The sequence below is a fragment of the Hyperoodon ampullatus genome (assembly GCF_949752795.1).
Source record: "Hyperoodon ampullatus genome assembly, chromosome: 13".
Taxonomy (NCBI): Eukaryota; Metazoa; Chordata; class Mammalia; order Artiodactyla; family Ziphiidae; genus Hyperoodon; species Hyperoodon ampullatus.
The window spans coordinates 66253858-66281779 of NC_136926.1; the positions used below are offsets into that span (position 1 = coordinate 66253858).

A 27922-nucleotide genomic window follows, 5' to 3' on the forward strand; every position below is an offset into this window, starting at 1 on the left:
CCTTGCTAGTTGCTTGGCATAGGGTGACCAGCACTGTAGCTTGCTGGTCATTGACTGAAGCTGGGTGCTGGTGTTGAGATGGAGATCCCTGGGAGATTTTCGCTGCTTGATATTATGTGGAGCTGGGAGGTCTCTTGTGGACCCGTGTCCTGAAGTTGGCTCTCCCACTTCAGAGGCACAGCACTAACTCCTGGCTGCAGCACCAAGAGCCTTTCATCCACCCGGCTCAGAATAACAGTGAGAAAAAGTAGAAAGAAATAATTAGTAGAAGAAAGAAAGAGAGATTGAAAGAAAGGAAGAAGGGAAGAAAGGAAGGAAGGAAGGAAGGAAGAAAGAAAGGAGGGAGGGAGGAAGGATGGAAAGAAAGAAGGAAAGAAAGGAGGGAGGGAGGAATGAAAGCAAAAGGAAGAGTGAATGGAAGAAGAGAGGGAGGGAGGGAGGAAGGAAAGAAAGAAAGAAAGACAGGAGGGAGGGAGGGAGGAAGGAAAGAAAAAGAAAGTGGAAAGAAGAAGGGTGGGAGGGAGGGAGGGATGGAGGAAAGAAAAAGAAAGAAGGAAAGGAGGAGCGGAGGGAGGGAGGGAGGAAGGGAAGGGAGGAAAAAAAGAAAGAGCAGGTAAAGTAAAATAGAATAAAGTATAAATATAGTAGCGTTATTAAAATTAAAAAGTAATTATTGAAAAAAAACACGGACCGAAAGAATCCTGGGACATATGGTGGAAGCAAAGCTATACAGAGAGAATCTTACACAGAAGATTACACATACACATTCACAAAAAGAGAGCAGGGGGAAAAATCAAAAATCTTGCTCTCCAAGTCCACCTCCTCGATTTGGGATAATTCGTTGTAAAAAGAGGAAAAGGGCGAAAAGTCTGAAATCTTGCTAAGTCCACCTCCTTAATTTGAGATAATTCGTTGTAAAAAGAGGAAAAAAAAAGGGGGGGAAAGTCTTAAATCTTGTCCTCAAGGTCCACTTCCTCAATTTGGGATGATTCGCTGTCCATTCATGCACTCCACAGACGCAGGGCACATCAAATGGACCGTGGAGCTTTAATCCGCTGCCTCGGAGGCTGCACAGAGAGATTTCCCTGTCTCTGCTCTCACAGCTCCCGGGTCTCAGCCTTGGACCTGGCCCCGCCTCTGCGCGTAGGTCGCCGGAGGGCGTCTGTTCTTCGCTCAGACAGGACGGGTTTAAAGGAGCCGCTGATTCGGGGGCTCTGGCTCACTCAGGCAGAGGGGAGGGAGGGGAATGCCCTCTCCTCGCGCACCAGGCAACAAAAGGGAAAAAAGTCTCTTGCCTCTCCGGTAGCTCCAGACCCTTTCCCCGGACTCCCTCCGGGCTAGCACTAACCCCTTCAGGGTCTCTTCCTGCCGCCAGCCCCAGTCCTCTCCCTGCGCTCCGACTGAAAGCCGATACCCGAGCCTCAGCTCCCAGCCCCGCCCGCCCTGGCGGCCGAGCAGACAAGTCTCTCGGGCTGGTGTGTGCCTGAGGGCACCGATCCTCTGTGCCAAAATCTCTCTGCTTTGCCCTCCGCACCCCTGTTGCTGTGCTCTCCTCCGCTACTCCGAAGCTTTCCCCCTCCGCCACCTGCAGTCTCCGCCCTCGAAGGGGCTTGTAGTGTGTAGAAACCTTCCCTCCTTCACGGCTCCCTCCCACTGGTGCAGGTCCCGTCCATATCCTATTGTCTCTGTTTATTCTTTTTTTCTTTTGACCTACCCAGGTATGTGGGGAGTTTCTTGCCTTTTGGGGGGTCTGAGGTCTTCTGTCAGCGTTCAGTAGGTGTTCTGTTGGAGTTGTTCCACGTGTAGATGAATTTCTGATGTATCTGTGGGGAGGAAGGTGATCTCCGCGTCTTACTCTTCCGCCATCTTCCTCCGGCCCCCTGCCCCCTTAGCTTCTTGAAAGTAATATAGGCAGTGTGCATTCTGTAGGAAGACTGAACAGAAAGGTCTGGGGATCCCTACTGCCCTGGGGATACCCAAGGCTTCAAAGTCTAGGGATTTGGGGAGGTTACTTTCAAAACTGCTGAATATTTGCACCTTGGTCCTCCCTGCAACCACTGCCTACTTTTCGGCTGCACTGCTAAGCACTCCTCCACCACTCCCGGAACCACCTGCTGCCCGGCCCAGTGCTGCTCTGAGTGCCCTCCACTCCCTCACCCAGAGGCCCGGGTCCCACTCTCTGGACAGCGGTCTGAGGTCTCTCACTGTGCACTGGGACCCGTGTTCTCACCACTGTGACTTGACATTTCTGGGACATGTTCCCTAGGGTAGTGGCACCTCTGAGAACCTCAAACTGTGAGCCAAAACAAACGCACAAGTAGCCCTGGATTGCCTGCCAAAGGCAGGAGAAATCAGGGAAAACTGATTAGACAGCTGCTGAATTCACAGACTCAATCACCCTGAGGCACTGGGCTGTTCCTGTGAGAGTCATGTGTAAGGTGAAAGGAGAGGCCAGGCCCCTGGGGCTGTGGTTTTGGTGTAGTCAGCGCTTCAGCACAGAGCCAGGTAGAAAAGTGCAGAACAAGCCGCCCGCCTCAAGCCCTGTATGACCTTGGACTTCACAACTGGGTAGGGGAATGAAGAGCTGGAGCCCACCTGGAGCCAGGGCCTGGGGGGCTGCGCTGGCTCAGCAGGCCAGAACGGGACCGAGGACATGGGTTGGGGGTGTGGAGCTGGGAAGGTTACGGAGAGGATCACAGAGGATCACACGGGGGAGGGGAGCGTGTTCCCCGAGTGTCAGAGGGAGCTATTGGCCGTGGACACTCAGCCAGGAATATGAGTGAGTGGTGAACACCGGGAGGGGAGACTGGAGGGCCTGGGCTGTGACTTCTGTCATTGAGCCAGTGCCACTCGAGGCAGGGACAACTTCTTATCACCTTTACCACAACCTCACAGGTGGAGCAAGACAAGGCTCACCTCTGCCACACTGAGGAATTACCTGTTCCTGAATCAGACTCCAGATGAAGTCCCCAGCTTTGAAAATGTGCTGAAAACCATCAGATAAAAATATGGTGGGGAGGACCTTCAAGACGGCGGAGGAGTAAGGCGTGAAGATGAGCTTCCTCCCCATAAATACATCAAAACTACATCTATATGTGGAACAAGTCCTACAGAACACCTACTGAATGCTGGCAGGGGAACTCAGATTCCATGTAACTGGGTAGGGCAAAAGAAAAAACAAAAAAAAAAAGAGACAAAGGAATCTGGACAGGACCTGCCCTTCTGGGAGGGAGTTGGGAAGGAGGAAAAGTTCCCACACACTAGGAAGCCCCCGCACTGGTAGGGCTGGGGGAAGCTTTGGAGCCACGGAGGAGAGCGCAGCAACAGGGGTACAGAGGGCAAAGCAGAGAGATTCCCGCACAGAGGATCGGTGCCCGACCAGCACTCACCAGCACGAGAAGCCTGTCTGCTCACCCGCCAGGGCGGGTGGGGGCTGGGAGCTGAGGCTCCGGCTTCGGAGGTTGGATCCCAGGGAGAGGACTGGGGTTGGCGGCGTGAACACAGCCTGAAGGGCCTAGTGTGCCACAGCTAGCCGGGAGAGAGTCCGGGAAAAAACCTGGGGCTGCTGGACAGCAAGAATCCACTGTGGTGGGCTGCGGGAGAAGAGGGCAGGCCCACCAGAGGAGCTTCCTGCTCTGTGCGCCCACAGACGGCAGGGCAACGCCTACACGAGTGTGACCGTGAGCCGCAGCTCTCATCTCGGAACCCAGAGGCTGCTGCCGCTGCCACCAAGGGTCCTGTGTGCAAGGCAGGTCACTGCCCACACCTTCCCGGCAGCCTGTACAGCCTGCCACTGCCGAGGGTCCCACGATGCAGGACTAACATCCCCGGGAGAAGGCACAGCCCACCTCAGGCTCTTGCAACTTCGTGCCAGCCTCTGCTGCTGCAGGCACACCTGCACATTCCAACTGTGACTGCTGTATGCCTCCCTCCCCCCGGCCTGAGTGAGCAAGTGAGCCTTAACAGCCGCTGCTTTCACCCCCTCTTGGCTGGGAGGGGAACAGACACCTGAGGGCAGCTCACACGCAGAGGTGGGGACAAAGCCAAAGCTGAACCCCAGGGGCTCTGCGACCAGAGAAGAGAAAGGGAAATCTCTCTGTGCAGCTGCAGGAGCAGGGGGTTAAATCCCTGCAATTGGCTTGGTAAACTCCGCATGTGTGGAATACCTGAATAGACAACAAGTGTTCCCACAATTGAGGCTGTGAACTTTGGGGACAAGTACACACAGGAGGAAGGCCAGATCAGGGGCTCAGCTGGCCCAACAATGCCCACAGCAGGTCCAGAGACCTACTGAGAAGTATTAGAAGACTTCCTGGATGGGCAGGGATTGGCTGCGGCTCACTGGGGGGACACGGACACTGACAGCTGAGGCCCCAGGAAAACATCACTACTTTGTTTTGTCTGTTTGTTTGTTTTGCTTTGTTCCATTGTTCTTTTTTTATGATTATTCTTTTAATTTTAATTTTTTATTTTCTTTCTTATGCTTTTATTTTTAATATATTTTAATTTTATTCATTATTTTGTCTTCTTTCTACTGAACTTTTTTGTTATATTGTGTTTTTTCCTTGTGTTTGTTTTTTTCTTTGTTTTGCTTTGTTTTCATTTTATTTTAAACTATATTATCTATTTTTACTTTACTACTTTGTTGTTTTGTATTTTTTCCTTTTGTTTTAATCTTTCTTTTGTCTTTACATTTTTTGTTATCGTTTTTGTGTGTTTGCTTTATGCTTTCATTGCATTTTTTTAGTTTGTTTTCTGCATTTGATTTGTTCCTGGTTCTGTGTATTTATTAGTTTACTTTTTAGTGTTTGTTTTAGTTTTTGAGCTTGTTTATTGATTTAGTTGCTCTCCACTTCTTCATTCTCTTTTTTCATTTTCTTTTCTTTTTGTGAGTGCGTGTGTGTATGTTTCTTCATGTGATTTTGTCTGTTTAGTTTTGCTTTTACCATTTGTCTTGGGGTTTTGTCTCTTGTTTGTTTGTTTCTTCTTCCTTTTCTTCCATGCCGTGTGGCTTGCAGGGTCTTGGTGCTCCAGCTGGGGGACAGGCCTGAGCCTCTGAGGTGGGAAAGCTGAGTCCAGGACATTGGACCACCAGAGAACTCCTGGGCCCATGTAGTATTAATCAGTGAGAGATCTCCCAGCGGTCTCCATCCCAACAATAAAACCCGGCTCCACCCAAGGGCCAGCAAGCTCCAGTGCTGGACCCCTCATGCAAACAACTAGCAAAATAGGAACACAACCCCACCCATTAGCAGTAAGGCTGCCTAAAGTCATACTAAGCTTACAGACACCCCAAAACACACCACTGGGCGCGGCCACTGCCCATCAGAGGGACTAGATCCAGCCCCACCCACCAGAACACAGGCACCAGTCCCCTCCAGCAGGAAGCGTACACAAGCCACTGGACCAACCTCACCCACTGGGTGAGAGAAGTAAGAGGAACTATGACCCTGCAGCCTGCTTTCTGACCTCAAACACAGTAAGTTAAATAAAATGAGAAGACAGAGAAATATGCAGCGGATGAAGAAGATAAAATCCCACAAGACCAAACAACTGAAGAGCAGATAGGCAGTCTACCTGAAAAAGAATTCAGAGTAATGATAGTAAAGATGATCCAAAATCTCAGAAACAGAATGCAGAAAGTACAAGAAACATTTAACAAGGACCTAAAAGAACTAAAGAGCAAACAAACAGTGATGAACAGCACAATAAATGAAATAAAAAATTCGCTAGAAGGAATCAATAGCAGAATAACTGAGGCAGAAGAATGGATAAGTGACCTGGAAGATAAAATACTGGAAATAAACATCACAGAGCAGAATAAAGAAAAAAGAATGAAAAGAATTGAGGACAGTCTCAGAGATCCCTAGGACAACATTAAACACACCAACATTCGAATTATAGTGGTCCCAGAAGAAGAAGAGAAAAAAAAAAGGGTCTGAGAAAATATTTGAAGAGATTATAGCTGAAAATTTCCCTAATACGGGAAAGGAAATAATCAAGTCTGGAGAATGCAGAGAGTCTCATACAGGATAAACGCAAGGAGAAACACACTGAGACACACATTAATGAAACTATCAAAAATTAAATACAGAAAAAATATTAAAATCAGCAAGGGAAAAACAACAAATAACATACAAGGGAATCCCCATAAGGTTAACAGCTGATCTTCCAGCAGAAACTCTGCAGGCCAGAAGGGAGTGGCAGGATATATTTAAAATGATGAAAGGGAAAAACCTACAACCAAGATTACTCTACCAAGCAAGGATCTCATTCAGATTCAATGGAGAAATCAAAAGCTTTACAGACAAGCAAAAGCTACGTGAATTCAGCACCACCAAACCAGCTCTACAACAAATGCTAAGGGAACTTCTCTAAGCGGGAAACACAAGAGAAGAAAATGACCTACAAAAACAAACCCAAAACAATTAAGAAAATGGTCATAGGAACATACATATTGAAAATTACCTTAAATGTGAATGGATAAAATGCTCCAACCAAAAGACACAGACTGGCTGAACGGATACACAAACAAAACCCATATATATGCTGTCTACAAGAGACCCACTTCAGACCTAGGGACACATACAGACTGAAAGTGAGGGGATGGAAAAAGATATTCCATCCAAATGGAAATCAAAAGAAAGCTGGAGTAGCAATACTCATATCAGACAAAATACACTTTAAAAAAAGACTATTACATGAGACAAGGAAGGACACTACATAATGATCAAGGGATCAATCCAAGAAGACATAACAACTATAAATATTTATGCACCCAACATAGGAGCACCTATGTTGAGCATAGAGCATAGTAGTCTCTTAGGATGCTTTATATTTCTGTGGTGTCTGTTTTAACTTCTCCTTTTATGTTTCTAATTTTATTGATTTGAGTCCTCTCCTTCTTTTTCTTGATGAGTCTGGCTAATCAATTTTGTTTATTTTCTTGAAGAACCAGCTTTTAGTTTTATTGATCTTTGCTATTGTTTTCTTTGTTTCTATTTCATTTATTTCTGCTCTGATCTTTATGATTTCTTTCCTTCTGCTAACTTTGGGTTTTGTTTGTTCTTCTTTCTCTAGTTCCTTTAGGTGTAAGGTTAGATTGTTTATTTGAGATTTTTCTTCTTTCTTGAGGTAGGCTTGTATAGCTATAAACTTCCCTCTTAAAACTGCTTTTGCTGCATCCCACAGGTTTTGGAGCGTCGTGTTTTCATTGTCATTTGTCTCTAGGTATTTTTTGATTTCCTCTTTGATTCCTTCAGTGATCTCTTGGTTATTTAGTAACGTATTGTTTAGCCTCCATGTGTTTGTCATTTTAATGTTTTTTTCACTGTAATTCATTTCTAATCTCATAGCATTGTGGTCAGAAAAGATGCTTGATATGATTTCAATTTTCTTAAATTTACTGAGGCTTGATTTGTGACCCAAGATGTGATCTATCCTGGAGAATGTTCCATGCGCACTTGAGAAGAAAGTGTAATCTGCTGTTTTTAGATGGAATGTCCTATAAATATCAATTAAATCTATCTGGTCTACTGTGTCATTTAAAGCTTCTATTTCCTTATTTATTTTCATTTTGGATGATCTGTCCATTGGTGTAAGTGAGGTGTTAAAGTCCCCCACTTTCACTGTGTTACTGTTGATTTCCTCTTTTATAGCTGTTAGCAGTTGCCTTACGTATTGAGGTGCTCCTATGTTGGGTGCATATATATTTATAATTGTTATATCTTCTTCTTGGATTGATCCCTTGATCATTAAGTAGTGTCCTTCCTTGTCTCTTGTAACATTCTTTATTTTAAAGTCTATTTTATCTTATATGAATATTGCTACTCCAGCTTTCTTTTGATTTCCATTTGCATGGAATATCTCTTTCCATCCCCTCACTATCAGTCTGTATGTGTCCCTAGGTCTGAAGTGGGTCTCTTGTAGACAGCATATATACGGGTCTTGTTTTTGTATCCGTTCAGCCAGTCTGTGTCTTTTGGTTGGAGCATTTAATCCAATCACATTTAAGGTAATTATCGATATGTATGTTCCTATGACCGTTTTCTTAATTGTTTTGGGTTTGTTTTTGTAGGTCCTTTTCTTCTCTTGTGTTTCCCACTTAGAGAAGTTCCTTTAGCATTTGTTGTAGAGCTGATTTGATGGTGCTGAATTCTCTTAGTTTTTGCTTGTCTGTAAAGCTTTTGATTTCTCCACTGAATCTGAATGAGATCCTTGCCAGGTAGAGTAATCTTGGTTGTAGCTTCTTCCCTTTCATCACTTTGAGTATGTCATGCCACTCCCTTCTGGGTTGTAGAGTTTCTGCTGAGAAATCAGCTGTTAACCTTATGAGAGTTCCCCTGTATGTTATCTGTCATTTTTCCCTTGCTGCTTTCAATAATTGTTCTTTGTCTTTAATTTTTGCCTATTTGATTACTATGTGTCTCAGCGTGTTTCTCCTTGAGTTTATCCTGTATGGGACTCTCTGTGCTTCCTGGACTTGGGTGGCTATTTCCTTTCCCATGTTAGGGAAGTTTTCGACTATAATGTCTTCAGATATTTTCTCTGGTCCTTTCTCTCTCTCTTCTCCTTCTGAGACCCCTATAATGCGAATGTTGTTGCATTTATTGTTGTCCCAGAGGTCTCTTGGGCTGTCTTCATTTCTTCTCATTCTTTTTTCTTTATTCTGTTCCACAGCAGTGAATTCCACCATTCTGTCTTCCAGGTCACTTATCCGTTCTTCTGCCTCAGTTATTCTGCTATTGATTCCTTCTAGTTAGTTTTCATTTCAGTTATTGTATTGTTCATCTGTTTGTTTGTTCTTTAATTCTTCTAGGTCTTTGTTAAACATTTCTTGCATCTTCTCGATCTTTGCCTCCATTCTTTTTCCAAGGTCCTGGAAAAAGGTCCTATCATTATTTTAAATTCTTTTTCTGGGAGGTTACCTATCTCCACTTCATTTAGTTGTTTTTCTGGGGTTTTATCTTGTTCCTTCATTTGGTACATAGCCCTCTGCCTTTTCATCTTGTTTATCTTTCTGTGAATGTGGTTTTTGTTCCACAGGCTGCAGGACTGTAGTTCTTCTTGCTTCTGCTGTCTGCCCTCTGGTGGATGAGGCTATCTAAGAGGCTTGTGTAAGTTTCCTGCTGGGAGGGACTGGTGGTGGGTAGAGCTGACTGTTGCTCTGGTGGGCAGAGCTCTGTACAACTTTAATCCGATTGACTGTTGATGGGTCCAGCTGGGTTCCCTCCCTCTTGGTTGTTCAGCCTGAGGCAACCGAACACTGGAGCCTACCTGGGCTCTTTGGTGGGGCTAATGACAGACTCTGGGAGGGCTCACGCCAAGGAGTACTTCCCAGAACTTCTGCTGACAGTGTCCTTGTCCCCACAGTGAGCCACAGCCTCCCCCACCCCTGCCTCTGCAGGAGACCCTCCAACACTAGCAGGTAGGTCTAGTTCAGTCTCCCCTGGGGTCACTGTTCCTTCCCCTGGGTCCTGATGCACACACTACTTTGTGTGTGCCCTCCAAGAGTGGAGTCTCTGTTTCCCACAGTCCTGTCAAAGTCCTGCAATCAATTCCCACTAGGCTTCAAAATCTGATTCTCTAGGAATTCCTCCTCCCATTGCCGGACCCCCACGTTGGGAAGCCTGACATGGGGCTCAGAACCTTCACTCCAGTGGCTGGACTTCTGTGGTATAAGTGTCCTCCAGTCTGTGAGTCGCCCACCCAGCAGTTATGGGAATTGATTTTACTGTGATTGCGCCCCTCCTACCGTCTCACTGTGGCTTCTCCTTTGTCTTTGGATGTGGGGTATCTTTTTTGGTGAGTTCCAGTGTCTTCCTGTTGATGATTGTCCAGCAGCTAGTTGTGATTCTGTTGTTCTCGCAAGAGGTAGTGAGAGTACATCCTTCTACTCCACCATCTTGGTTTCTCTCCAACATCATTCTTAATGGTGAAAAACTGAAAGCATTTCCTCTAAGATCAGGCACAAGACAAGAGTGCCCACTCTCACCACTAAAAAAAATGTGCTGTGGATTTCAGTGTATTTTCACTCTGTCTTCTGCTGTCTTATTAATTGTTCCTTCTCACTTTCAAAGGCAATGAAACTTGGAGAGTCCTTCTGGAAGGGAAACACCTGCTCCTCCTAAACCATCAAGCCACAAGCCACCCTTTACATGGAAGACATGGGAGACCAGAAAGTAAACGCAACTGGGCTCTTCCGTTTCAATACTGAGACCCACGTGGCTTCTACACCTTTTGATTAGAGTTTCCATCACTGGAGGAGCTGGCATACATTTACCCCTTCATCACCAAACACCAAACCAGGAGAAGTTTTGAAGATCATCAGATCCAACGCCCCTCAATTCATAGAGCAGAAAACCAAGGGCCAAAGTAGTTAGGTGATTGATAACACCCAGTTCCCCTGCCCCACATTTCCAAGGCTGCCTGTTTCTCTCCATGCTGGCAACTCAGGGCTCTTCCTGTTGTAGCAGGTAGCATCCATGACAAGCTACATGGGGGAAATCTACAGCTTTCACCTGCTACCAAGCATGTGGCTCTTATTGCTCCCAAGCCATCTGGCACGGTAAAGATGACCCTGTGCTCTTGACCTGCACTCTCTGGGATGCCTGTCTAGAAGTCGGGGTCCTTCTCTCAGCACATAGGTCATCTGGGGCACCAAATCCATACCACCAACACATCATGCCAATCCATAACACCCAGTCTCTGCCAAAAGAGGCATATGTTCACCAATGCAGCAATACCTGCCAGTCATGCTCAACGTGTTACCTTCTGGTATCTTCTAGTATGCAGAATAGACACCAATGCTTCTCCCAGCAAACTAAAGGTCAGCTAATCACAGATGAAATTCCAGCTTTGAGATCTCACATGTTCCCCTGCACCCCAGAGCTGTCCTCTGCCCCATACCCCAAGCCTAGAATTGAACTGATTCAATGATAGCATCATCAGTTTTACCTTACATTCTTCATCCAACAGGTCCAAGATGCCCAGCTTAGCTTCTATGAGATCAATACAAGGTTGGTTATCATAAAAATCAATCAAGGTCCAAGGGATCTGCTCTTTCATGTATTCCTCTTGCTCCAACTTGAATACATGCTGGTGTAAGAAGTAAAAGGTCAAGGTTAGTGAACTATAGACACACCTTAACTTTCAACTCCCCTGAGCTTCAACCACATGGGTTCTGAGCCCTGGAGGATGGTGCATACTCGCTAGAAAAGGTTTAGGCACAAGTCACAGTCATGAATGCAGAAGACAAAAGCTCAGTTAGGTGATCCTCACTCCCATGTGAACCCTTCCCTAGGATACTCCAAGAATCATCTGTACTGTCATACCTCAACCAGTAGCAAGAAGCCTCATAGCTGGCTTGCAATTGCTCAAATACTCCAGAAGCTCGGGGTCAAAAAGAGCGGGAGTCAAAGCCAAGGAGAGGATCACTGACCTCCTTCTGAGCAGTGGGGAGCACCTGCCTAGAGGTGGGGCACCACCAGGAAACCAAGGGCAGGTCAGGGCAGAGCTAGAGCCCACTGACCCTGGACAGAAGTAGGCCGGGCTGTCTGTCACTTCCTGGTCGGGAGAGAGGTCTCCCCCACCCGACATGTCCGGGTCCAGAAAAACCTACCAAGTTGAACTGTTGCTGGAGCTTCTCATTCGCGTAGTTGATACAAAACTGCTCAAAGCTGTTCACGTCAAATGTCTCAAACCTGCAGAGTGGAAAGAGCAGAGGATAAAGTAAGAGATTTCTCCTTTTACCAAAGGAAGCACTGGGGCCTCAGCAAGGCAGCCCTCGACCTCTGCTCCCACCCGGCTCTAGCCTTAACTCCAGCACACAAGGCCCATCTGCTCTTGTGCCCAAAGAGACCACCGTTGCCGGTATTAGCACGACAGAGTCCTATTAAATAGGAGAGTAAGAATGTACATCTTTTTCGCAATTAGAAACAGTACTGACAGCAGGACATTTGGAAAAAGCAGGTGTAAAAATGAGAAAGTCGCCCATGATTCTATCACTCACGTTAACCACCAGTTACGTTTTGGTATGTTTCCTTCTAGCGATTTTACGTTTTTGAAGAAAAGTAGAATTATATGTAAAATTATACCTATATCTGTCATTTAACTCCCCATTCGTTATTCAACGTTTTCCCATGCCGTTGTTCTTCAAAGGCATCAGTTTTATTTATTTATTTATTGTTTTTTGGCTGCGTTGGGTCTGTTTTTTGGCTGCATTGGGTCTTTGTTGCTGCCCACAGCCTTTCTTTAGTTGCGGTGAGCAGGGGCTACTCTTCATTGCATTCTCTTGTTAGAGCACAGGCTCTAGGCAAGTGGACTTCAGTGGTTGCAGTATGCGGGCTCAGTAGTTGCGGCACATGGGCCGTAGAGTGCACGGGCTTCAGTAGTTGCCGCGTGTGGGCTCAGTAGTTGCAGCTCATGGGCTCTAGGTGCATGGGCCTCAGTAGTTGTGGCTTCCGAGCTCTAGAGTGCAGGTTCAGTAGTTGTGGTGCACGGGCTTCGTTGCTCCACAGCACGTGGGATCTTCCCAGACCAGGGATCGAACCCGTGTCCCCTGCACTGGCAGGCAGATTCTTAACCACTGAGCCACGAGGGAAGTCCCGAAAGACATCAGTTTTAATGTCTGCCTCATGGACCCTCATATGGATCACAGATGCTGCTTTAGGCCTGAGGATTGTACAGGTGCTCAGGTGAGGGGACCAGTGGGGCCAGAATTTAGCTGATGTCCCCCTCAAGTCTGGGAGAGAGCATTTGCCCCAGAAGGGATGCCTTTTTCCAATTCACACAAAGGCTTCTCCTGGGCTGGCAGTGGCCCCCATGCAGATGAATCATAATTTAACCAATCACCTATTGCAGGACATTTTGGTTCTTTTTCCAGTTTTTAGCTGCTATCACTGCTGTGACAAATATTGGATATACATCTTTGAATTCATGATCCTTAGGATGCTATTCTAGAAGGAAAATTACCATGTTCGAGTTTGTTTTCTTAAATGGTAGAAGAAAATTACCTTCCAGAAAGATGGAGCCAATTGATGTTATCACCCTACCTCCACCCTAGCCTCCCTATGTATGATAGCACCTTGTTCACCTAATCCTGGTTAATAATGTTGTTTTTAAATTCATGTTTGACTTAGAGTTTATGTACAATAAGATGCACCAATTTGAAAGATATATTTCAATGAGTTTCTGATAAATATTATACTACTTGTATCCACCATCACAATCCAGATATAGAACCGTTTTTATCACCACAATCACCCCAAAAGTTCCCTTGTGCTCCAATCAGGTACGTTCTCACTGCCCCTCACTGGGAGTATTAATGCATCACAGATCTTTGGTCAGTAATGTAGATTAACTTTTAAAAATCTTTGGTTAATTATTATGCGAAAAATGTTCTTCTTTGATTTTTCGTATCTTTTGATTATTGATAGAGCTCAACATTTTTCTGTGTGTGTGTGTGTGTGTGTGTGTGTGTACTAGTTGTCTGTACCTTGTGAACTGTCTGTGATTGGTGAAGTATTTGTTGGGTTTTAACTTTAAAAATGGACTTATTTGAGCTCTTTATACTTTAGATCATCAACACTGACATCAACTGCTCAACTGTTTGCAATATGGCTCGATCACTGCTGGGGAAGGGAGTTGGAGAAGAGGTGGAGCCTGCAGAGAGGAGGGCAGGTAAAGAGATGAGACATGGCATGGCACAGCACAGCCAGGCACAGTCCCGCCTGCAGGCCTTGTATGCTACACTTGAAGGGTTTGGATTTCACTAGGAGAAACAGGGAAATTTTGAAGGATTTTAAATTAAGAAATGACAACCAGGGCTTCCCTGGTGGTGCAGTGGCTAAGAATCCGCCTGCCAATGCAGGGGACATGGGTTCAAGCCCTGGTCCGGGAAGATCCCACATGCCACAGAGCAACTAGGCCTGTGTGCCACAACTACTGAGCCTGCACTCTAGAGCCTGTGAGCCACCACTACTGAGCCCGCGTGCCACAACTATGAAGCCTGCACACGTAGAGCCCGTGCACTGCAACAAGAGAAGCCACCGCAATGAGAAGCCCGTGCACAACAGTGAAGAGTAGCCTCCGCTCGCTGCAACTAGAGAAAGCCACATACAGCAACGACTCAATGCAGCCAAAAATAAATAAAATAAATTTATTTTAAAAAAAAAAGAAATGACAACCATACTTGCATCTTAGAAACGCTGTGATTTGTGGGAAGGTGTGCAAGACTGAATGCAGGAGGTCGAGTAAGGCAGTTATTACTGGAGCAATAATTCAGGAAAGATCCAATCAGGTCATGGTTTAGGCTGGCGGTGGCTAAGTAATGGGAAGGTTCTAAAGACATTAAGGAAGGTGGAAATGAGATGTGATCACCCACCAAGCTAGGAGCATTATTACAGCTTCAGCAGCTTTAGCTACAAGTGAGTGGGGCCACCATGTTTGCAGAGCAAAGGCATCAGGCTGAGGGGGTAAGAAGGGGAAGAAATGGAGGAGGAAGAGGTACCTTTTTCTCACTCACGCACCACGCTGAATGAGCTGGCAGGGACCCTGTAAATGAGCACCTATAGAGCACCAAGGCCCAGATGCTTCATGAGCTCATTGAACACCCACAACAAGCAAGAGCTCGGGTCTATTACCAATCCCATCTTACTGTTGAAGAAATTAGATAACCTGTCTGAAGTCAGAGAGTCAGCAGACAGAAGAGCCAATATTTGAACCCAGAGAGAGTGATTTCTGAGACCACATTAACTCAGAAAGGAATAAAAGTTCCATTTAAGAAAGAATGAAAAATAAATAAGTCAAAAAAATTAAAAAAGAAAAAAGAAAGAAAGAAAGAATGAAGAGGACACCATGCGCCCAGGTGAGTGCTGCTGCTTTGGACAGGCTGGGCTTGCGAAAGCCTCAACATGCCTTTGGCTAGAGATTTACTGCATCCTTCCTTGGAAGAAGAAAAGAAAAAACATTAAAAAAAAACTGGCTGGTTCAAAGTCCAAATTCTTTATGGCTGTAAAATGTCCAGGTTGCTACAGGATTACCACAGTTTTCAGCCACGCTCAGACAGTGGTGCTTTGTGTTGGTTGTTCAACAGTGTTGTGCCAGCTGATGGGAGGAAAGGCCAGACTCATAGAAGGGTGTTCATGTAGAAGAAAGCACCACTAATGATCCACGCAACTTCTTGAATTTGTGTCCTATCACAGAAAGCCTTATCTGTTTAGTAATTCTAGTTAATCTACCAAGATGATGTAATTATGTTTAATTTTGTAAGGTATACAACAATGCTCTCCTATTTTAATGTCAGTTTTTCAATAAAGTTTTGATTATGAGCATAAATAAATACATACATAAAGAAGGAATAGATGACTAGGAAGGGCTGTGGAGAAGAGGAAAACTTCCCAGGGGAAGAAGTGTTTGAGCATGTGGAGAGCGGGAGAGGGGTGACACCGAGGGACCCCAGGATGGGGACACAGGCTTTAGCCTTCATAACCTCACATTGCTAGCCCTCTCACTCTTTGTATGGGTGACTGAATTTTCTCAGTCTTACATAAAATTATGCCAGCCCTTCCAAACAGGTTGAACTACCACTCCCTAATAGAAATGTTGAAGCTGCCCCAACAGCTGGTGGGGTTGGGGACGGTAGTGGTGGTGGAAAGGCAGCACCATAAGCAGCAGAACCAGCAAAAATAAATGCATCAGATGCCCAACAGGGTTGGCTCAGTGCCCAGAAAACATCAGGCTTCTCCTCCTCTGTGCCCACCTCCCCCACCAAGGTATAAGACGAGGAGAAGTGGGAAATCATCTTGAGATCAAGGGAATCAACTGCTTGGAGACAACCACATTAAAGCACAGACTTTGGTCATGCCCACAGAAGAGAAGTAATTCTAGGTCAATAAAACACGATCAAAGATGCAAAATCCAAGCTGGAGGCACTCCAGACCATGCAGGAGGGAGGCACTGGCTCTGCCAGTCCTTACCCTGGATTAGGGTCCTCCCAGCCCAGAGGATGGTCCTATAGCCCGAGTTATGTCTCCTAGGACCTCATTTCCTCCCCCTATAATCCCGTCACACCCCAAGAAAGGTTGCTGATGACAGCCAAGTCCCAGGGGAAATTTAATTAATAAAACCTAGAAGGAAGATAAAAGAGCCACCCTAGCAATCGGCCAGATAACAGCACTTGCGTGTGCTTGCTGGGCTTGTACTGGGCTCCATAGATAAAGGATTTAAATATCTCCCACTTGTCATTTTTTAAAGGTTTACATTGGTAGCACTCCACAAAGAATATTCTCATTAATTTGAGAGGGCCTGAAATTAGCTCATAATTTCCCTATTTCTAAGATATTATCTGGTAACAATTCCTCTGCCGTCTAGTGTAAGTACTGTAATGCTGGAGGGCCAGACATGAATGAGGGGTTTGGGTAGCTTGGAAAATGTCTAAGATGACTGACCTCAGAAAACCACAGATAGGGAGATAGGGCAACTTCTCTAAATTAAATTATATTTGTAGTAATTCTTGCCATCAATAGAGATGACTTTTTAAAAATAAACACAGTGGATCAATTTATAGTCCACAAGATTAAAATATCACAAAGAAATTTATATATGAGAGAGAATTGGATTTATCTTCTAAAATCAATGTTGAGAATATTTAGACCAGAATCCTTGGGTGGAAGGAAGGTCAAAACATGGAATAAGATTTGATGCTGAGACCTGAGATCTGTACTCACGGTGGTACAATTATCACCCCTACTTCAATGTTCCCCTATCTTCAAAAACGTAGTAGAAAAGTAGAAAATTCCCTTCTCATCCTACCTGACTTCAGGATGGGGTAAGGGATACAAGCACCTCTAGAAAAATAAGGCAGTATCTGTGGGAAAGTGAAACTTCAATAAAAAGAAGTCAACCCGGCCCTCTGAGTTAATTATTAACCTCCACGAAGCATTCATTCCAGAGCAGAGAGGCAATGAGATGCTTTGAAGGTTGGGAAACAGTTCTTCCCCTGGAGCACAGGTCAGAGGAACTAGACTTTCTTAGCTCAGGCTTGTCTTTCTATTTCACCAAGACCTCTCTCTATCCTTCTACCAAAGGTCGAAAGAGAAGATATGTGATATAGGTTAGACATAGAGGGGGGCTTCTAGGGAATGAGTACTAAAAGTCAAACAAGTCCTCTCAAGGTCTCTTTCCCTCCTGAAGCCCATGAAACCTCACAAGGGCACCTTGCAGTCTGTTAGGGAGGCCAGTCCTTCTGATCTCTTTACTAAACAATCCCGGGGTGCTAGCTGCACCTAAGAATGGCAGGACTTGGATTCTGCTCACGTGCTTCTCTCTGTGCCCAGATGTCCCCACACAGGACTTGTCCTTCAGGGACAGCACAGTTCTAGGCACTGCTCACATCCCAAGGTCAAGAACAGTTCTTCTGGAGGAACTAAGTCCATTCAGTTTGCTCCAATTCCCGGCTCTTCCCCATGTCTGAAAATCTAATGTGGGACAGGAAGATGCCCACCATATGGTAACCCTCTCCCAATCTATCAGTCAACTGTCCCAGGAACTGTAAGGGCTGCAAAGAAGAGCAAGTCATGGACCCTGCCCAACAGAGCTATTAGGAGGATAACATGAAACCAGTATATGAAACCTCCCAACTAGTAGAGATTGTATGTGTTACAAGACTTTAAAGGAGGGTGAGTTCATGGGGGTGCTGGCATGGACAGAGAGAAATGGGACTTTATCCAAGCTTTACGACTATGTAGTGGTGTTTGGTTCCAGGCATGCTCCAAAGGGCTGTGTCAGAGCAATTCTGGAAGGTTGAGCTTGACTTTCGAGTGCTCTGAGTGACACGGCTCTCCTGGGAGACTCAGAGATTCCAGGGAGAACCCAATTGCTTCGGGTGATCTGCTGGATCTGAGGACACTGGGGCCAGCTATGCATGTCTACCCTGAAGAAGACATGTCCAGGAATCTTCTGGGCTGTCCAAGGTTGGGTCACTGTTCACAGGCTGCAGGGTAAATGCAATCACTGACTTCTCCCCCTCCATTCTCCATGAAACCTTTCCATACTAGACAGAGAGGGGATGGGGGTAGTCATCTCCAAAGAAATAACTTAGGATTGTGAAATTATCTGTAAGTCTATTTTGAAGAGTGAGACCAAGAAAACAAAACATAACAAAGACACAAAGCATTTCCATCAAAAAAAAAAAAGAATTTCCATCAAAATGATGAAGGCAAATGGTGAGCCTAAGAAATTTACTTAAAATATATCATTAAAGGCAACTTACAGAATGGTAGAACATGCTTGCAAATCATATTTCTGAAAAGCGGTTAATATCCAGAATATATAAAGAAATCCTACAACTCAAAAAAAAAAAAAAGTAAATAACTTGATTTAAAAATGGTCTCGGTGCTTTGTGACCGCCTGGAGGGGTGGGATGGGGAGGGTGAGAGGGAGGGAGATGCATGAGGGAAGGGATGTGGGAACAGATGTATATGTATGACTGATTCACTTTGTTATAAAGCAGAAACTAAAAAAAAAAAAAAAAGATATGTGCATTTTACTGGGTGTAAAAATGTACCTTAAAAAATTAGTAAATAAAACAATCCAAAAATTAAAAAAGAAAGTGGGAAACAAAAAATAAAAATGGTCAAAGAACTTAAAACATGTCTCCAAGAAGATATATGAATGGCCAAGAAGCATATGAAAAGACAATCATAAATCATTAGAGAAATGCATATCAAAACCACGAGATACCACCTCATACCTACTGGGATGGCCACTATCAAAAAAACCAGAAAACAACAAGTGTCGGCAAGGATGTGGAGAAACTGGAACCCCTGGGCACTATTGGTAAAAATGTAAAATGGTGCAGCTACTATAAAAAACAACATGGATGTTCCTCAAATAATTAAAAATAGAATTACTATACGATCCAGCAATCCTACTTCTGGTTATATATCCAAGAAGTCTAAAAGAAGAGATATTTGCACACCCTTCCTTGGTCATTGCAGCATTTTCACAATAGCCAAGAGGGAGAAGTAGCCCAAAGGTCCATCAATGGATAGATAAATAAAATGTGGTACATGCATACAATGTAGTATTATTCACCTTTTAAAAAAAAGGAAATCCTGTCACATGCTACAACATGGTTGAATCTTGAGGACGTTATGCTAAGTGAAATGAGATAGTCCCAGAAGATAGATACTATGATTCCATTTACACGAAGTCCGTGGAATTGTCAAAATCATAGAGACAAGGGCCTCCCTGGTGGCGCAGTGGTTGAGAGTCCGCCTGCTGATGCAGGGACACGGGTTCGTGCCCCGGTCCGGGAAGATCCCACATGCCGCGGAGCGGCTGGGCCCGTGAGCCATGGCTGCTGAGCCTGCACATCGGGAGCCTGTGCTCCGCAACGGGAGAGGCCACAACAGTGAGAGGCCCGCGTACCGTAAAAAAGGAAAAAAAAAATCATAGAGACAGAACGTAGAATGGTGGTTGCCAGGGGCTGGGGGAGGGAAGATGGGAGTTGTTTAATGTATAGAGTTTCAGTTTTCCAACATGAAAAAGTTCTAGAGATCTATTGCACATCAGTGTGAATATACTTAACATTAATGCACTGTAGACGTAAAAACGGTTAAGATGGTAAATTTTATATTGTGTTTTCTTTAAACTACAATTTAAAAATACTTTTTAAATCATTAAAAAGCACTGAATAGAGCTGGATGCAAATTTAAAGTTAGGAAATACCATAAGAGACACAGAAAATAACACAAGAACTGAGGAAGATATAAAATCCCAGCAAACCCCATTTCCCGTTCCTGGGGCCCAAACGCCCCTTGGCATCCTCTCCCTCAGTATTCCTCAGCATTAGGCATGAATCTATCCCTGCCTTGCTCCCAAAGTCCCCTAGGCCAACTGTCCTCTTCAAGAATGAGCTGGCCATAGCCAAAGCCTCCTGCTATCTTGGCATTTTGAAGGCTCAGGTCAAAGACAAATAAATGTGTATTTTTCCCAAATTGGAACCATTTATTTCTCATTGCCTCGAGGAGGAGAGAGGAATAAAGGGTTACGATTGTAATTAATCAAGCCTGTAGAGGCAAATGCTGGTTAATGCAACATGAAAAGGAAACCCCAGCCAAAAGCTGCCTGGCTCTCTCCTATTAATTTCCATCCCCTGCCTGGTAAGAAATACCCTGCAGGCAGCTTCACAGATCCTTAGTTAAGGAAAAGAGCTTGGCTTGGGTTGGCTAAATTGCCCTGGGTGTTGCCTGCTCTGCACTTTTTGGAGCTGGGGCAGGGGGAGCAAGATGTAGGGAAGGCACGCTTCTACCAGGACACTGGGTATCTGGAACCGTTCAGGAGAGCCTGAGAGAAGGGCCTCTGAGCAGCGGGCTCACCACAGCTGTGGTGGAGGCAGCTGTGGCCCAAGCAATTTACTTAGGCGCTCACAGCCTTTTCTACCATCTGAACTAACTACCCTTCAGAACATCATGATAAGGCGAGGTATGTATGTATGATGCTGGCTCACACACTGCTTGCTTATGTATACAGAAGTGACTGTTTACTCACTCTAGCTGCTGATTCTATAGTAACATATTAAACATTTATACAAAAATCTGGAGTGGCTCATTTATACTATGGAACTCCTTCCAGTTGTCTCTAGAATGAGCTTGACTGGTGACCCAGTAACACTCTAGCTAGGTGCTACAGTTTATCTACGGACAGTCATTCCAGCTGAAGTAATCAGTACCTACTGGTAGGGGAGGGGGCAGCAATCCCACTCTTATTTGCTTGCTTTGCACATTCCCAGCCTAATTCAGAGAGGAAGATAACTCCTTATTCCTTTCCTCTTAATCAGTGGGGTTTAATGTATTCAGAAACCTCACCCCACCCTCCTTCCCACTCTCTGCAGCTTCCACATGCTCTCTTTTGCTCACAGGTGACAAGGAGGAGTAAGAAAATTAAAAACATTAGGTCATCCCAAGGGCACCTTCTATGTGCATCAAGGTATCCCCATCTAGGGCTGAGAAACAACGAGCGAGACATTGGGATAAATGGTCTCCTCCCTCTCCAGAGTCTGGTGGTCAGGGATTTGGGTAGGAAACTCAAAATATTAAAAAAATGCTGGAGTTTTCAGATGCCATGGAAGAATCACTTCTCATAGTCAAACTGTTTGTAAATAAAGCCTAAAAACAGGAATTAGTTTGAAATGAGAGGAGGTCGTTAGGGTAACAGAGGTAGAGTATCAAGCATGACACCCACTTTCAAGTAACTGAAAACAAAAGATTCAGTGGGTTTCTGAAAGGTACCTTTTCCGAAGGTTTCTGAAAGATAGCTGGAAGGTGTCTGAAGCCCAAAGGAAACAAGGCAGAAGAACACCATGATTGGGAAAGGGAGATGACAGTAAATAGTTCAATGCAAATCCAAGTTTCCACCAAATGCTGCCACTTTCTCCCAGATTAAGAAATGGTGTCACTAACCTGATGGATCAGAAAGAGTACCTCCAGATTCAAGTCACCTGCTTTCCTGTGAAGTTGTTGGTTTTAGTCTCCAAGCGTTCACTACATACCTTCTTACCAGAAAAGAAAGAGAATGACTTCTCGGCAGACCAGAACTGATGAGGAGCCGGCGTATGTACATTCAGGGTGGTCTGTAAGTGCTTACTTGGCCACAAATGGCTCAGTTAGACAGCAGCTGGTTAACGCTGAGCCCACCTTATCTAACTTGCCATCCTGAACTCTGCCCACAGCATGTGAAGCCGGCACTGACTGAGCAGACGGAGGAGGAACCATGCGTGGCATTTCTCTCTCCCCAGGAGGAGGTGAATTGCTTTCTAAGTACGACTGCTTTATGACAAGGTTTGAGAAAGTAAATTAGCTTCTGAGAAGGAACAAGGATTAAAAAAAGAGAAAACAGCATAGCGCACCCAGAAGGAAGCAAAAGGGGAGGAAACTCCCCGAGAGTGCTTGTCTAGGGCCGCAGGCTGCACAGCCCCCCCTGCGATGGGACCTGTCCTCGCTGGAAAGCTGTCAGATGTTCTCAAAGGAACCCACAGCCACACGGGGAGGAAGGAGACACACAGGTCAGGAGCTGGCACCAGAAACAGGAGATGGAGTCCTACGGATCCCCATCCACCCACGGACAAGTGCACCTTCACACCAAAGACAAGTCTTCCCTATGATCTATTTCTCCCCTTTGGGCGGGCACAGGATTTTAGAGCAAATAAACTCAATTATAAAAATTGAATGGCAAATATGAACACAAAATCCCAGCTTGCAGGGGCTCAGCTAACACCTCCAGACTCAGCAGCACCAGCAGCCCAACCCACAGAGGCCTTCTCCACCACCAACACCAAGAGGCAAAGCCTCTTGCTGGGTATCCCTTAGAAGGGAGGAGCTCTCTATTTAAGCTCAAGGCACTGCTAAGACAGTATGTACCTATAACAGAACTGAGGCATGATATTGTACGTATCAGTAGCACTGCAGTCATAATACTTTTATGTGCCATTAACAATGGGGACACCTTCAAGGTGTTGAAGGAGTAAGACATGGAGTTCACCTTCCTCCCCACAAATACAACAAAAATACATCTACACGTGGAACAGCTCCTACAGAACACCTACTGAACGCTGGCAGAAGACCTCAGACCTCCCAAAAGGCAAGAAACTCCCCACGTACCTGGCTAGGGCAAAAGAAACAAGGAAAAATAGAGACAAAAGAATAGGGACCTGCACCTCTGGGAGGGAGCTGTGAAGGAGGAAAGGTTTCCACACACTAGGAAGCCCCTTCACTGGTGGAGACAGAGGGTGGCGGGGGGAAGCTTCAGAGCCATGGAGGAGAGCGCAGCAACAGGGGTGCAGAGGGCAAAGCGGAGAGATCCCCGCACAGAGGATCAGTGCAGACCAGTACTCACCAGCCTGAGAGGCTTGTCTGCTCACCCGCCAGGGCAGGCGGGGGCTGGGAGCTGAGGCTCGGGCTTCAGAGATCAGATCCCAGGGAGAGGACTGGGGTTGGCGGCATGAACACAGCCTGAAGGGGGCTAGTGCGCCACAGCTAGCAGGGAGGGAGTCCGGGAAAAAGTCTGGACCTGCCAAAGAGGCAAGAGACCACTGTTTCGGGGTGTGCGAGGAGACAGGATTCCTGCTCTGTGTGCCCACAGAAGGTAGGGCACCATCTAAGTGAGCTCCAGAGATGGGAGTGAGCCACAGCTATCAGCTCAGACTCCAGAGACAGACATGAACTGCTAACGCTGCTGCTGCTGCAACTGAGAAGCCTGTGTGCAAGCACAGGTCACTACCCACACCTGCCGCCAGGAGCCTGTGCAGCCTGCCACTGGCAGGGTCCTGTGATCCAGGTACAACATCCCTGAGAGAACACAATGCGCGCCTCAGGCTGTTGCGACGTTATGGTGGCCTCTGTTGCCGCAGGCGTGGCCCACATTCCAGTTGTGACTACCATACCCCTCCCTGTCCCCGGCCTGAGTGAGCAAGAGAGTCCTAATGAGATGCTGCTTTAACCTGCTCCTGTCTGGGTGGGAAACAAGACACCTGAGGGAAACCTATATGCAGAGGAGGGACCAAAACCAAAGCTGAACCCCAAGAGCTGTGTGAACAAAGAAGAGAAAGGGATATTTCTCTATTCACCCTAAGGAGTAGCAGATTAAATCCCACAATCAACTTGATAAACCCAGCATCCGTGGAATACCTGAATAGACAATGAATGTTCCCAAAGTTCAGGTGGTGGACTTTGGGAGCAACTGTAGACTTGGGGTTTGCTTTCTGCATCTGATTTGTTTCTGGTGTTACATTTATCTTAGTTTAGTTTTTAGTGCTTGCTATCATTGGTGGATTTGTTTACTGATTTGGCTCTCTTCCTTTTTTCTAAATTTTTTAATTTTCTTACTATTTAAAAATTTTTTTCCATTTTTTTTTTCTTTCTGTGAGTGTGTATGTGTACGTTCCTTTGTGTGATTTTGTCTGTTTAGGTTTGCTTTTACCATTTGTCCTTGGGTTCTGTCTGTTGGTTTTTTGTTTGTTTTTGTTGGGATTTTTTTTGTTTTTTTTTAATGAGTGTGTGTGTAAATGTTTCTTTGTGTGATTTTGTCTGTTTAGTTTTGCTTTTGCCATTTGGTTTGGGGTAGTATCTGTTCGTTCTTTTTTTTTTTTTCTTCTTCTTCTTCCTTTTCTTCCAAGCTGTGTGGCTGGCAGGGTCTTCGTGCTCTGGCCACGTGTCAAGTATGAGCTTCCAAGGTGGGAGAGCCGAGTCCAGGACAATGGACCACCAGAGAACTACCTGCCCCAAGTAATATCAATCGGCGAGAGTTCTCCCAGAGATCTCCACCTGAACACTGAGACCCAACTCCACCCAACGGGCAGCAAGCTCCAGTGCTGGACACCCCATGCCAAACAACTAGCAAGACAGGAACACAACACAACCCATTAGCAGTCAGGCTGCCTAGAGTCATACTAAGTTCACAGACACCCCAAAACACACCACCAGACGCAGCCCTGCCCACCCGAAGGACAAGATCCAGGTCCACCCACCAGAACATAGGCACCAGTCCCTCCACCAGGAAGCCTACACAAGCCACTGAACCAACCTCACCCACTGCAGGCAGACACCAAACATAACAGGAACTACGAACCTTCAGACTGTGAAAAGGAGACCCCAAACACAGTAAGTTAAACAAAATGGGAAGACAGAGAAATATGCAACAGATGAATGAACAAGGGAAAAACCCCACAAGACCAAACAAATGAAGAGGAAGTCGGCAGTCTACCTGAAAAAGAATTCAGAGTAATGATAGCAAAGATGATCCAAAATCTTGGAAATAGAATGGAGAAAATACAAGAAACGTTTAACAAGGACCTAGAAGAACTAAAGAGCAAACAAACAGAGATGAACAACACAATAAATGAAATTTAAAATTCTCTAGAAGGAATCAATAAAAGAATAACAGAGGCAGAAGAACGGATAAGTGACTTAGAAGATAGAATAGTGGAAATAACTACCGCAGAGCAGAATAAAGAAAAAAGAATGAAAAGAATTGAGGACAGTCTCAAGAGACCTCTGGGATAACATTAAATGCATCAGAATTTGAATTATAGGTGTCCCAGAAAAGAAGAGAAAAAGAAAGGGTCTGAGAAAATATTTGAAGAGACTATAGTCAAAAACTTTCCTAACATAGGAAAGGAAATAGTCAATCAAGACCAGGAAGTGCAGAGAGTCCCATACAGGATAAATCCAAGGAGAAACACGCTAAGATCCATATTAGTCAAACTATCAAAAATTAATTACAAAGTAAAAATATTAAAAGCAGCAAGGGAAAAGCAACAAATAACATACAAGGGAATCCCCATAAGGTTAACAGCTGATCTTCAGCAGAAACTCAGAAAGCCAGAAGGGAGTGGCAGGATATATTTAAAGTGATGAAAGGGAAAAACCTACAACCAAGATTACTCTATCCAGCAAGGATCTCATTCAGATTCGATGGAGAAATCAAATGCTTTAAGAATAAGCAAAGCTACGAGAACTCAGCATCACCAAACCAGCTTTACAACAAATGCTAAAGGAACTTCTCTAAGCAGGAAACAAAAGAGAAGTAAAGACCCCCCCAAAACAATTAAGAAAATGGTAACAGGAACATACAGATAGATAATAACCTTGAATGTAAATGGACTAAATGCTCCAACCACAAGACACAGACTGGCTGAATGGATACAAAAACAAGACCCATATATATGCTTTCTAGAACAGACCCACTTCAGACCTAGGGACACATACGCACCAAAAGTGAGGGGATGGAAAAAGATATTCCATGCAAATGGAAATCAAAAGAAAGCTGGAGTAGCAATACTCATATCAGACAAAATAGACTTTAATAAACCCTATTACAAGAGACAAAGAAGGACACTACATAATGATCAAGGGATCAATCCAAGAAGAAGATATAACAATTGTAAATATTTATGCACCCAGCATAGGAGCACCTCAATACATAAGGCAAATGCTAACAGCCATAAAAGGGGAAATAGACATTAACACAATAAGAGTAGGGGACTTTAACACACCACTTTCACCAATGGACAGATCCTCAAAAATGAAAATAAATGAGGAAACACAAGCTTTAAATGACACATTAGACCAGGTGGACTTAACTGATATTTATAGGACATTCCATCCAAAAACAACAGAATACACTTGCTTCTCAAGTGCTCATGGAACATTCTCCAGGATAGATCATATCTTGGGTCACAAATCAAGCCTTGGTAAATTTAAGAAAATTGAAATCGTATCAAGCATCCTTTCTGACCACAATGCTATGAGACTAGGTATCAATTACAGGAAAAAAACTGTAAAAGATACAAACACATGGAGGTTAAACAATAAACTACTAAATAACCAAGAGATCACTGAAGAAATCAAAGAGGAAATCAAAAAATACCTAGAGACAAGTGACAATGAAAACACGACGACCTAAAACCGATGGGATGCCGCAAAAGCAGCTCTAAGAGGGACGTTTATAGCAATACAATCCTACTTCAAGAAACAAGAAAAATCTCAAATAAACAACCTAACCTTACACCTAAAGCAATTAGAGAAAGAAGAACAAAAAAACCCCAAAGTTAGCAGAAGGAAAGAAATCATAAAGATCAGATCAGAAATAAATGAAAAAGAAATGAAGGAAACAATAGCAAAGATCAATAAAAGTAAAAGCTGGTTCTTTGAGAAGATAAACAAAATTGATAAACCATTAGCTGGACTCATCAAGAAAAAAAGGGAGAAGACTCAAATCAACAGAATTAGAGGGCTTCCCTGGTGGTGCAGTGGTTAAGAATCCACCTGCCAATGCAGGGGACATGGGTTCAAGCCCTGGTCCGGGAAGATCCCAACACATATGCCGCGGAGCAACTAAGCCCATGTGCCACAACTACTGAGCCTGCGCTCTAGAGCCCACCAGCCACAACTACTGAAGGCCACACGCCCTAGAGCCCATGCTCCGCAACAGAGAGGCCACTGCAATGAGAGGCCCGTGCACCACAACAAAGAGTATCCGCTGCTCACCGCAACTAGAGAAAGCCTGCGCGCAGCAACGAAGACCCAACACAGCCAAAATAAATAAATTAATTAATAAAAAAAAGAAAGTTTATAAAAACTAAAAAAGTTTTTAAATAAAGAATTAGAAATGAAAAAGGAGAAGTAACAAATGACACTGCAGAAATACAATGAATCATGAGAGACTGCTACAAACAACCATACACCAATAAAATGGACAACCTGAAAAAAATAGACAATTTCTTAGAAAAGTACAACCTTCAAAGACTGAACCAGGAAGAAACAGAAAATATGAACAAACCAATCACAAGCATTGAAATTGAAAATGTGATTGAAAAACTCCCAAGACACAAAAGCCCAGGACCAGATGGCTTCACAGGTGAATTCTATCAAACATTTAGAAAAGAGTTAACACCTATCCTTCTCAAACTCTTCCAAAATATAGCAGAGGGAGGAACACACCCAAACTCATTCTACAAGGCCACCATCACCCTGATACCAAAACCAGACAAAGATGTCACAAAGAAGGAAAACTACAGGCCAACATCACTGATGAACACAGATGCAAAAATCCTCAACAAAATACTAGCAAGCAGAATCCAACAGCACATTAAAAGGATCATGCACCATGATCAAGTGGGGTTTATCCCAGGAATGCAAGGATTCTTCAATATATGCAAATCAATCAATGGGATACACCATATTAACAAACTGAAGGATATAAACCATTTGAAAATCTCAACAGATGCAGAAAAAGCTTTCGACAAAATTCAATACCCATTTATGATAAAAACTCTCCAGAATGTGGGCATAGAGGGAACCTACCTCAACCTAATAAAGGCCATATACAACAAACATCACAGCCAACATCGCTCTCAATGGTG

The 27922-nt window shown here is 44.7% G+C and overlaps 1 protein-coding gene and 1 pseudogene across 2 annotated transcripts in view; one reads left to right on the forward strand and one right to left on the reverse strand.

The window, feature by feature from the left end:
• The window catches only part of MYO5B (myosin VB), a 385365-nt gene that overhangs the window by 112652 nt on the left and 244791 nt on the right, over window positions 1-27922 (reverse strand). Inside the window, exons 11-12 of the mRNA XM_079718130.1 lie at window positions 11621-11702; window positions 10957-11097 (exon numbers count right to left, since the gene is read on the reverse strand). Of these exons, the coding sequence (XP_079574256.1) occupies window positions 10957-11097; window positions 11621-11702 (223 nt within the window). The remainder of the gene's footprint in view (window positions 1-10956; window positions 11098-11620; window positions 11703-27922) is intronic.
• LOC307061784 (small ribosomal subunit protein eS27-like) lies at window positions 14913-15165 on the forward strand (annotated as a pseudogene). The gene has a single exon. The product of its transcript is annotated as a small ribosomal subunit protein eS27-like (transcript).